The following is an 11980-nucleotide window of genomic DNA, read 5'->3' on the forward strand; positions in this document are numbered from 1 at the left end:
AAACCAGCAGGCAAATCAGTTTGCTGATATTCTGCATCCCACCTAAACCTGCCCAGCACAGCCTGCTCCAGTCCTCTCCTGCAGCTCTCAGGTTCCAGGTACCAGGTCCTGGCTCAGCTGGCACTCCCCAAAGTGCCTGAGCATGTGCTGCCACTTGAGGGACATCTCCATGCCCACCATGGTCCCATGTGCTCAGCAGCTCAGTGGAAACAAAAAAACCTGTCAGCAAATGCTGACAATCCCACTGATTGCTTCTTTTTTGCACACCCAGTGTTTCACAGCCAGAACACCAGTTCTCAGGAAGGTCCCTGGGTGAGTCATATCTGCAGAGCTGTGGCTAGATAGCCAGCCCATAACTGGATACAGACTTCAAAAGTCACAATTGGAAGCTAATTGAGAGCTAGATGGTGAATTAGCTGCTCTTGAAAATCAGCAGCATGGTGTGCTGGCTCAGAAGGAGAGCTGCTGAGTGTAGAGCAGGCTGGAGCTTCCATGTGATTACTGTTTCCTCCTCATCTGTGCTGGGCACATTCCCTAGCATTTTGCTGCTGGCTTTCCGAATGGTGGTTAATAATAGTAATTGTGGGGGAGGGAAAGAGACTTCTGATGATTTTACATAGAAGGCAAATAAGCACAACTGGAGAGACTACACTGTTAGCTCTCCAAAACTCTCAGCTCAAGACAAAATCCAACTGTGGGCCAAATGTCCCCAGATTTTAGCCTCTGCTTTGCTTTTCTCCTGCTGATGGGCAGCAGCACGACGTGCAGCCGGCTACCATTTGCTAACAGCATTCCTGAGGGGCTGGTATGGAGCTGATGACTCTGTTTCAGTGCCCTTAACAACCACCTGGAGCATGAGCTGCATCACTCACTCAGCCAGTCCACTGCTGGTTCTACATAAAAGGGAGCAGCTGCCCAGCTGGAGAGCAGGGCTGCTCCTCAGGGAGCACTTCACAGTGGGCATGGGCTGTTGGAAGCCTCATGGGTTCAGCAGAGGCAGAGCCTGGGAGAAGAAGGCTAAGAGGATATCTTAGTGATGTCCACCACTGTCTGCATCAGGGGAAACCAGGCTCAAGAGTCTCCTTGGAGGTGCAGAGTGACAGGACAGGAGGCAACAGACTCAGGATGGGACACTGGGAATTCCAGTCACTTATCAGGGAGGCCTTTTGCCCTATGAGGGTGGTCAAATGTTGGAACAGAGCTGGAGGTACCCAAAACTCAGGGAATAAGGTTCTAGATAATCTGACCTACACTGGCCCTGCAGTGGGGCTGGGGTGGGATGGGTGGCTGTTTTGGGACAGAACACCTCCAGACCCCCAGCCTACAACAGTGTGTGATCCCTGGCTGAACCAATCACTGCAAAAACCTGAGACGAGTAAATAACCCAGAGCAATGCCCTGGCCATCCTGTGCTCTGGCCAGACAGGGAGTTTTAGGTCTGCACAAAATAGGGACACCCTGGTATGACTTACTGCCTGCTATGCTCCATCTGTGGCATTCTCTGCATTGTTGGCTTCCAACCATGCCCTTCACAACCAAAATACTCCTCCTCATGGATTATTTTTCAGAGGCTCGTTATTTGTCACCTACACTTTCCACTTCTTTGATCTTTCTCCATGACCTCTATATGGCCAGCAACAGCTACTCAGCTGCTTCATAGGAATGGTGTATTTTCATTTTTCATTCCACATCAGTAATTAATACATTAAATTAAACTTGGACAGTCACATACCTACTAAGTCTATGCAGGACAGTGTTGCTCAGTCCTACTCCCTCATGACAATCCTCAGGACTGTTTTCTGTTTGCTTGGGGCACGTTCTCCTCCGAGTGGAGCCCATCCTGGGGCTGAGGTGTGGGGAGGAGGGTCTGTGCCCTCCAGTACCTCCAGGGGCAGCTGGAAGGTGGCTGCACTGCTGCCCAAGGATATGTTCAGGTGAATGGCTGCAAAGGAAATAAACAACCTGAAAGATTGTGCACCCAAAGAAAGAAAGAAAAGCACAGAGATAATGACTGAATAAGAAAATATTAAAGGTTCAAAAGCTGGGTTAGTGCACTAACTCTTGACATAAAAAGTTACGTCTTGTTCCTCATATTTATTAGCCCCACACCACAAGTACTGCACTGCTGAGACCCTTTTCTGCCAATAAAACTCTTTCCTGACGGACGCTGATTCTCTGTAAATCTTTGAAATTTATTTGATTAAGTGCCCCAAAGGCTATGTGCCATGCCTCAAGCACTTCTCTAATGCTCTTGACAAAGCAACTAGGGAGCAGCAGAAATAATCTCTCAGGTCAAGCTGCATCAAAGCCCAAATCCATCAAAGCCCACCTGTCCTCCACTAAGCAGTTCATGCAGGGTGAGAACTGGGCAGGAATTTGCCATTACAAGACAAGAGAAAATGGGCACTTTAGATGAGCTATTGGGAAGGAATTGTTCCCTGTGAGGGTGGGCAGGCCCTGGCACAGGGTGCCCAGAGCAGCTGGGGCTGCCCCTGGATCCCTGGCAGTGCCCAAGGCCAGGCTGGACATTGGGGCTGGGAGCAGCCTGGGACAGTGGGAGGTGTCCCTGCCATGGCAGGGGTGGCACTGGATGGGCTTTAAGGTCCATCCCAGCCCAAGCCACTCTGTGAAGTCTGTAGCTACAACAGTTGTAACTGATCTCACTGTGGCACTTCACATCTGAAATCCTTGGCTGCCCTAACAAAAACTGACAACAGGCTCTGGAAGTTCACGTCTCTGTCACTCCTACAGGATCAATGCACACCTGAGCAGACCTGACGTAACGTTTCTCTGGAAACATCAAAGCCAAAAGGGAGCAGATAACATGAGGAACGAGTTACAGCTAATATATATATATATATATATGCAGAATTACTTTACTAATAAAATTCGCTGGAATGCAGTTTAAGACCTGCATGCTCATCTTTCTCCTGCAATGCCTCTTATGGTTTGCCTTCAGCCTAAGGTTTAATTAAAAGATTAAAGACTTAAACAGTGACTTCTTTTGGCTGCAAGAATGCCTGTGGCAAACACCAAAATGCACTGCATATGGCACAGAAGTCCTACCAAACCAAATCTTCCAAGAGGCCACAGAGTCACCTACTGCGCAGCCTTCTGCTGGTGATGGTTATCACATTTTTATTTCACTCTAAATTATTATAGACAAAGACTGGGGTCCTAATGAGAAAAGATCAGTTATGTTACAATACTAAGTCTATCAGTAAAGAAGGGTAATGACAATATTTCATCTACCCACTGTTCAGGGAGCTCAGGTGGACTCAGCAGAGAGGGAAAAAAAGTTGATAAATTGTGCCAGTTAACTTTCAGCTCACTCCATGTGTATTCTGGTTTGAAAATGCTCTAAGTTTTCAGTCTATGATTTTATGAAAGTTTCTGTCTTAGCTCTCATTCCAGCTCTGTACTCTGCTTTATGAACCAGCATTTGGGCTTAGAAATTACTGATAATTTGCCTGGTACTTGGCCATTACTGCACCAACTACTGGCATGGCATTTCTATCTCTTTTTTTGTTTGTTTGTTTTGTTTTTTGTTTTTGTTTTTGAGAAATGAGGAATTTATCCTTTTCTTGATGGAGAGGAATACAAGAAATTAAAGAAATTAGTAAGACTGAAAAAATTAGACCACTCTCCCTTGTTGATCCCTCTGCCCAAGGAATCTGTACCTCTGCTCCTGCCTGCAGTTTCAGCCTGTTGTTTCTCCTTTTCTCTGTGAAATCCAGCAGATTTATTCAAACTACAGCCAATACTACAGACAAGACCATTGTATCCAAACATGAGATAACCCATTCTTCCTTTGTGTTCTTTCATACCTTCATCCCTAGAAATTACAACTTTGTGATCTGAAGACATGAGCTTAAGTGAAATGCTCTGCAAATCAAGTTTAAATTAATTCATTTCCTCACTGTGTGTTTCTGAAAAAAAAAAAAAAATTACATTACCCTGTGAGAAGACACAGGCAGCCACCAAAACTAAAACCAGGGTAAGTTCTTGTGCTATCCTGACAGTGCATGTCTAACATTCCTACTTGGGCCACGTTTCTCAGATTGTCATTTTGATACAGAAATAACAAACAGCAGCTTTGCAGTGTAAAACAAATAACTGACCACAGGCTTTAACCTTCAAAAGCTTCAGTTCATCCTGGCACTTAAACACTTGCCTGACTATAAATCTTTAAATATCTGAGTTGATCCAGCAACAAAAGTTGATTGATCAACTTCTTTAAGCACTTGTTAAATATCCTGAAAGAGTATCCTCAGAGCCATGAGCAACACAGCCTGCTGGAAATGACATCCAGTGTTGGTCAGCTGAGCAGGCTCACTGAAGGGGCTGTAGCAATCAAAATCCATAAATATTTAACATTAAATATACATAGGTAATTATTACATTACATAATAATTGCTGACAAGAAAGCAGAGCAATAAATGCTAAGCAATCCATTCATCTCATGGAGAATAAATCAAAGTGAACCACCTGCACAGAAGCCTCAGAATATTGCAGACATAACAGAATTTAAGAGGGAACAGGGCCTATTTTTCCTTTCTCTCCCCAAGCTTATATTCAAATTAAAACAACCAGGAAAATGTCATCCTGACACTCTGCCAAGTAGTATTAACTACCCAAACCATACAGGCAAAGAAGAGTGAACAAAGGTAACATCAGCTGTGTGTGTACAACCAAAGCCTCTGGTACCCCTTCAGCAGACAAATCCTCCTTTTTGGGGTACAAGGACTATGAACATATGAACACTGTGCTGTGGACAGACAATTTGCTGTTTCTTAGGAAAATATGAAAAAACAAAACAAAAAAAAAGCAAAAGCAAAAAAAAAAAAAAAGCAAAAAATTTTACAGTTATTTGCACTGCTGTTGTCTTGCTCATAACTCACCTGGTGCCCAGGTACAGGAGAGTTCCCAGCCCAGTAACATCAACCTGGAACAAACCCAAGCCAAAGCAAATTTAAACAGGCGTGACCTCTGCCAAATAAGTGATATTGGAGGTAAATCTCTATTACTGATTTATCAGAAAGGTGTGAAACACCCTTGTCCGCTGCCTGCAAAGCTTGATCTTAAGTGCGGCTGATCCTGGCTACACACACATACACATAAAATTCCAGGCTGGAAAAGAAAGGACCACACATTCAGTACTTCATCAGAGCAGACAGCAAAGCAAGTCGCAGGAGCAACTGGGACCTCATGCTGTGGTTGAGCTGTAACTACATCAGCAAAGGAGGCGTTTTTAATTTTAAAAAAGCATACTGATTCCTTCTGTTTTTATTTCCTGGCTTTTAAACGGCGTTCATCAATTATTTTTATCTGCAGTCAGCGCGAGTTCTTCTTAAACCCGTGCCCGTTCTGCCTGGCAGCGGTGCAGTTTTAAAGCACGCTTGGTGCACACCTCCCTCTAGTGGGCTCAAACCCCCGGAAAATCGTCAAAATCCGCGAATTCCTCTAGGGAGACACAAGTGTTAGGGATAACAACTAGAGAAAATGTAGTATTCTTTATACATTTTATACAGCGTATGTATAATGCATCTATCTTTATAGCATCAACCAGGAAGTGTCATCGGGGTCTAGTGAAATGCTGAAAACACAAGATGCAGAAGCCTGACCTGGGAGGAAAGCCTAATTTGGCTTAAACATTTATTTAAGGTGCTGAGTGGCCTCTTCCAAGAAAACAGCCCCGGGAATTCAGCCGAGCCCCCACCTGCAGAGCTGCCCCAGCCCTGGGCCCAGCTCAGGAAGGAGCTGGAGCTGCTGCAGCCAGGCCAGGGCAGGCACCAGGATGAGCAGAGGGATGGAGCAGCTCTGCTGGGAGGAAAGGCTGCCAGAGCTGGGCTTGTTCAGCCTGCAGAGGAGAAGCTCTGGGGTCACCTCACTGGGGCCTTGCAGGGCCTGAAGGAGCTGCAGGAAACCTGGAGAGAGACAATTGCCAAGGGCTGCAGGGCCAGGACACAGGGAATGGCTGCCCAGTGCCAGAGGGCAGGGCTGGATGGGAGATTGGGCAGGAATTGTTCCCTGGCAGGGTGGGCAGGCCCTGGCACAGGGTGCCCAGAGCAGCTGGGGCTGCCCCTGGATCCCTGGCAGTGTCCAAGGCCAGGCTGGACATTGGGGCTGGGAGCAGCCTGGCACAGTGGGAGGTGTCCCCGCAGCCCCCTCAGGCAGCACCTCCTCCGTGCTCCCATTCCCTCCATCCCCACAGTCCCGGTCCCACGACCGCCTCCTCCACCGCCACCTCCCCGGGCTCCCGCTCCTCCTCTTCCTCCTCCTGTTCCGCCTCCTCTTCCCGTCCGTCATCACCGTGCGCGGCCCGGCGGTGCCTGTGCCTGGACGTGTGGCGGGCCGGGCCGGTGCCGTTCCTGTGCCGGTTCCTGTCCCGCTCCTGTGCCGGTTCCTGTGCCGGGGCCATGACCCGCTGGGCCCGGCGGAGCGCCCCGCCCGGGGCCCGGGCGCTGGACGCGACCCCCTGGGAGCAGCTGGCGCCGAGCGCGGAGCCGGAGCCGCCGCGGGCAGCGAAGAGGAGGAGGAGGAAGAAGGAGTACGAGAACCAGGACGTGAACGGGTTCGCGGCGCACCGCGGGGAGCAGCAGCAGCAGGAGGAGGAGGAGGCGCGGAGGAAGGACAGGCGGCGGGAGAGCAGGAGGCTGAGGAGGCAGGAGAGGAAGAAGAACGCGATGGTGAGTCCTGTCCGGGCCCTGCCTGCCGCCACGGGAAAAGGGAGCGTTTTAGCCTCAAAATCCTCGCGTTTCGGGAGTGCCTCAGCGCCCTTGAAGGGCCCACACGAACAGTGCGCACAATTACACTTTTTATAATAAAATGTGACAGGCTGAGGCTCGAGGGATGCCGCTGACAGCATCTGACTGAGAAAGGGTGTCCACAGCAATCTAACCAAAGCAACACGCAGACAAGCTGTAATTCAGTAAAGCTCACACAGAGCACAGTCCTCACGCAGTGGCGACCTGTGGGGGAGAGACAACGGATTCAGCTCATCCCACAGGTGACATCCCAAACTTCTCCCCGTTCCTAGCTCACTTCCATATTCTTTACTTTACGTTTAGGTGGAGATTCAGTGACTTCAGCCTTACATCATAGTTAGGGGTGGTCATACCTTGGGAGTGGGTCAGTGAGGACAGTCCCTGAGGTAACCCTGGGGTGGGATGTGGTCAGTCCAGAGAGGGATTTCACCACAGCTGCTGATCCAGCGGAATATCCTCCTTTATCTTCCTCGGTTTTTTGCTGCTGTGTGGCTGATCAGTTGCAAGGTACCATCAGGTTCCTTCCTCTGCAAGGACTTTGGCAGAGCTGTGGGGTCTCTGCCCCACTCCACCCTCCCATTAGTCCCACTTGGATTGTGGTGTGTGTGGAGTCCCATCCAGGGAGTAGCCAGTGTATTTTCCCCTGAAATTTCCCCTTTTAATCCCCAGTCACTTTCCCACAGCCTTGTTGAAAGAGAGTCCCGTGTGGGAGGCACAGGCCCTTCTCCCCGTGGTGGTGCTGCTGTGCTGCTCAGCAAGAGCTCAGCCCTCCCCTGCCACAGGCACAGCATGTGCCAGGTGGTGTTTCAGGTGAAAGAAGTCAAGTTGGGAACAAAAGATGGCTTTCAGCTCAAGTCGTAGCCTTCAGCATGGCTCTCCTGGCTCAGCACTGTTCCTCCTGCCCCTTGAGCAGTCCCCAGCCCCTCTTGGCTCCTGGGTGAAGCTAACTCAGGACATTTCTCTGTGTGATTCATCAATGTGTTGCTGGTAAAAGGAGAAGAGTGCCCATAATAATGTGGTTTGATGGCACAGAGCACAGTTTGATGGCAAAGCACGAAGTCTCTTCCTGGCTGCTTTCTCCTGGGGGCAAAATTGTGTTTGCTCTTTAGCCCCTGTGAAGGTGAGATTTCCAGGTCTCTGAGTGCCACTCACAGAATCACTGGATTTTTCTCTTCCAAGGTGTGTTTCCACTGCAGAGAACCTGGCCATGGCGTGGCTGATTGTCCTGCAGTGCTGGAGAGCCAAGACATGGGGACGGGGATCTGCTACCGCTGTGGATCCACGGAGCACGACCTCAGCAAATGCAGAGCCAAGGTGGATCCAGCTGCTGGTGGGTCTCAGGAATTTGTGGTGTTTTGAGGTGCTTGGGTCTAAACTGTCTAAGTGCTGACCCTGAAGCTCTTGTGTGTTAGAAATTTAACTTCTGCAGTATGGTAACGAGGAACCTGACAGTAATTAATAGCATGAAATGGTTAAAGTATTGTCACTGCACGGTGTTCGGTCTGTGGCTTCACAGAGGTTTTGATGTGGACCATAAACCCTGTGGCATTTTGCAGGGCCATTTCCATATGCAAAGTGTTTCATCTGTGGTGAGATGGGGCATCTGTCAAGGTCGTGTCCGGACAATCCCAAGGGGTTGTATGCCGAAGGTGAGTGTACTGATTCACTAAATTTAGTATAATTAAATTTCTGTGTCCTTCTTACCTGATACAGAGCAAAGCAACACTGCAAGTGAATGAGAATGTGGCTAAAAGGAATTCCTGTGTTTCTTTCAGTAAAAGCAGAGTAATTCTGGGGAATTCATTGTCAAATAATTACCTGCTGGGGATTTCTGTTTTAAGTGTAAATTTAGTGTGAAATGACTAGGATGAGGTACAAAGTGTGAACGTTTGCTTGTGCTTCAGTATCAGGAGATGCACAGAGGACCAAAATCCTGTGTGAGTGTAGTCAGTGTGTATTTACATGTATATGCACCAAAGTATGTGGTAAAAACATTCTCACACAGTAGCTTAAGATTTTAGGAGGTGGCAAAACATGGGCTCGCACTAAAGGGAGGATATCTTCAGTCTGAGTAACTTTAGTGAAAAATGGGGTCTAACTCTGAAGGTTGCACTTCCCCATTGGCACCAACAACCCACATTCTGTTTCCCAGCATAAGTGTGTGGTCGTGGCAAACTCCAAAAGGTGATCTTGCAGCATGGTGAAAGTGGGAGAAAAATCAGCCTGCTTTGTATTGTGAAATTTTGTATTGTGTAGAATTTCACATCTCAGTACCTGCAGTTGGATTACCTGCCTCTCAGGTCAATTTAAAAAGTTCTTTTGAGTATGCATTTCAGCAGAATTCAGCCTGTTTCTCAAAGACAGAGCTTCCAGCAAATCAGAAATACTCAGTACACAGTGGCTGGAATTTGTGGGGTGTGGTGCTGTACAGAAAAGTGTGATCTCAAAGAGCTCCATCTCTCACAGACACTGGAAGGGTGTTTTGTTGGGTGTTTTTTGGGGTGTTTGTTGTTGTTTTATTCCCCTCAGATGAGTAACAACTTTCTGTGTCAACAGGTGGGGGCTGCAAACTTTGTGGCTCCGTGGAGCACTTCAAAAAAGATTGTCCGGAGAAACAGAATGCAGGTGAGATGCAGGGGGTGTGGGGTGAGTGTGGGTCCAGCAATGGTCAGTTACTGCTCTGCATGACCGTGGGCAGGGAAAAGGCTTTGGGAAGAGGACTTAGAAGTAGCAGAGGTGACCTTTTGCTGGGATACTCAAGGAGGGTGTGGAGGAGGCAGTAAGTTGCAATGCAAAACTAAGATAATTCTTTTTTTTTAAAAGAAAGGTTATCTTGTGTGTTTCTGAAGGCAGTATGAAATGTGTATTCTTTTGGCCAGTATTTGTGCTGCTGTTCACAGTTTGGCAGCTGTACAACAGAACTGGCTGCTGGTTTTTGCTGATTTCAGTATGAAGTGGTGGAGCTGAACCCAGTGCCAGGTGCAGGGGGGTGGTGTGTGCAGGCAGGTATGTCAGGCACCCAGGACAGGGACAAAGAAGATCTGTCCAGCTGGATTCACAGCTCATGAACTACTTTGTTACATGTTCTTCAGCTTTCCATGTGGGTGGAAAAATTAAATTAGATACCCCAAACCCCCACTGTGCTGAAGGAGACAAGAGCATCAAACAAGGGTTTGAAGAATGATCCTGTTACCGGAGTGGTGACACACCTGTGCATTTTTCTACTTTGTTTCTGTGGCACTTAGTTAATAAGCCACTCAATAATAACCCACTTCGGTGAAATTTTCGTAAGAAATATTTATAGAGGCAACAGAGGCATTTTCTACATCTGATCCTATATTTATGATATTTTTAGGTCTGAAACCCTATGTAGGATTCTAGGTGTGTACTGCTCTGCCAGTTTAGAATAGGTCAGATTCAGTCTGAATTGGCATAACAGAAGTCTTTGACCCCAAAAGACTCAGAAATATCCCCAAACTCATCTGCAAGTAGTGATGCTGTGCCCACTTGGGTGAGTGATGCATTAGAAGCCTGTAACTAGATTTTTTTCTACCTTTTCCTAGTAAGGTTTACATCCATAATGAGGACTGTAAGTGCTGTTTATTTTCGCAAGGGACTTCTTTCAAAACTAGCACTGCTGGTTAAAAGCAGTCAAATTAATTGGAACTGTGACAAGAACTGTTGTTGGCAAGAATTGTGGTATTTTTTGAAATCAAGTGTGCATTGTGCAGAGTATTTTGAGTTACAGAAAGACAGCTGAGAGCTGGCAAAGGAGTTCAGGCACCACAGCTTCCAGTTTCCTCAGGCAGATTCTCAGGCAGATGGGGCCAGCGTTAGTACAGAAGCTGCTCCGGGTGCCCGTGGCATTCCCTGTGTGCAGTGCTGGGCGTGTGGGGTTTGCTGCCCGGCTGGGGCAGAGCCCTGGCTGTGCCTGTGGGGCAGAGCTGGCCCTGCACTGCTGTGTTGTGTCCTGCAGAGCAGGTGACAGTCGGGCGCTGGACCCCCGGCCTGAGCGCAGACCACGAGGACGTCATGGCCACGCCAGCTCTGCAGAGAACACAGCCCAAGCGACCCAAAGTCGTCACTTTCTGAAGGCCTCCTGGCTCTCAAACAGTTCTCCTGCGCTGCCTCCCTCCAGAGAGGTGACGACAGAGAGTGGAGCCAGACAATCAAGCCGACTGCAGAGGAATTGTTGGATTTTTGTCTCCCCTCATTTTTCTGGTTTGCCTCCCTGGCTCACTGAAAAGCTGGGAACAACAGGAACACAGCAAGTGGCTTTTTTATTAAAGGAATTGTGGGTGTTTTTTAAAGGTTCTTGTTGGATTCTGGTTTGGTTTTGCCTTCTCCTTTTAGGAATAATGCACTTACTCCTCCATATGTTCCAGCTTGAGCAGTCTTGTGGTGAAGTTACAGATCAACCCTGTGGCCTGCCGAGCTTGGGGTACAATTCCTGATGGTTGTAGTTGTTATTATCAGCCATTAACCTGATTGGTCATGCACATTGGGTTGTTTGAGTGTGTTCACTAACAGAATCATGCCCTTCCTCTGAAACCTGTGGTGAAACACACTCCTAAAGAACTGGAGAGCAAGTGAGAAGTTTTTTTAGTTTATTTACTTCTTTTTTCAAAGAAAATGCTCAAAAATCTTCAGTGTTTTCATCCCCTGGTGAGTTGGGAGTAAACTTTGTATTACACTGCCTGCTTCATGGCAGACTTTTAAATGGAGACTGCAGCCTTAGAAAACCTGATGCATATTAAAAAGAAAAAATAGGAAACCAAACAGAGTTCCTGCAGCCACCAGTATTACTGGAGAAGTGCATCCTGAGCTCCCCTCACATACTTTTCTTGCAGCAAAAAACAAATACGGGGAATTAAACTGTGTGGAGATATTTTATATTTATACAGGTAATTATTTTTAATAAAATGCTGCTAAAGAATACAGTGGTTAGAGCTCTTATTTTAGGTTTCTTGGTTCTGCTGCGGAGACTGAGATAGGGGGTGTGTGTTCAGTTTATGTTAATCACAGCGCACTTTTAAATGGGGAAGAGGAGTGGATGTGAATGAAACCAAGGATTAATTATGGAGTTTTAATTAACTATTGGATTAAAGCTCAAAGCTATCACTTTAGTGTGGACATTTTGGCAACAGACATTTATCCCAGCTTAGGAAGCATCTCCCTTTCTATTCTATGAATTAAGTATATTGTTTAAAAGCT

At 47.4% G+C, this 11980-nt stretch overlaps 1 protein-coding gene across 2 annotated transcripts; it reads left to right on the plus strand.

The window, feature by feature from the left end:
• The first annotated feature begins 6376 nt into the window (after positions 1-6376).
• On the plus strand, positions 6377-11704 carry ZCCHC9 (zinc finger CCHC-type containing 9). Of its 2 annotated transcripts, none has more exons than XM_082301298.1 (5): positions 6377-6688; positions 7946-8096; positions 8323-8415; positions 9323-9391; positions 10748-11704. In XM_082301298.1, the coding sequence occupies exons 1-5, from the start codon at positions 6419-6421 to the stop codon at positions 11218-11220; spliced, it is 1056 nt and encodes a 351-aa protein (XP_082157424.1). In that variant the 5' UTR covers positions 6377-6418; the 3' UTR covers positions 11221-11704. The 2 variants fall into 2 exon arrangements, with proteins under 2 accessions (XP_082157424.1, XP_082157425.1); XM_082301299.1 differs by having other exon boundaries at positions 10743-10978.
• The last annotated feature ends 276 nt before the right edge of the window (positions 11705-11980 follow it).

This window comes from Coloeus monedula (assembly GCF_965178545.1).
Source record: "Coloeus monedula genome assembly, chromosome: Z".
Taxonomy (NCBI): Eukaryota; Metazoa; Chordata; class Aves; order Passeriformes; family Corvidae; genus Coloeus; species Coloeus monedula.

What these genes read in the sequence shown, in the direction of transcription:
- ZCCHC9 (XM_082301298.1), top strand. Translation starts at nt 6,419, where the DNA reads ATGACCCGCTGGGCCCGGCGGAGCGCCCCGCCCGGGGCCCGGGCGCTG. An exon ending in CAAGGTGGATCCAGCTGCTG is followed by an intron (nt 8,097 to 8,322) that starts GTGGGTCTCAGG and finishes GGCATTTTGCAG; the next exon opens with GGCCATTTCCATATGCAAAG. An exon ending in CAAGGGGTTGTATGCCGAAG is followed by an intron (nt 8,416 to 9,322) that starts GTGAGTGTACTG and finishes CTGTGTCAACAG; the next exon opens with GTGGGGGCTGCAAACTTTGT.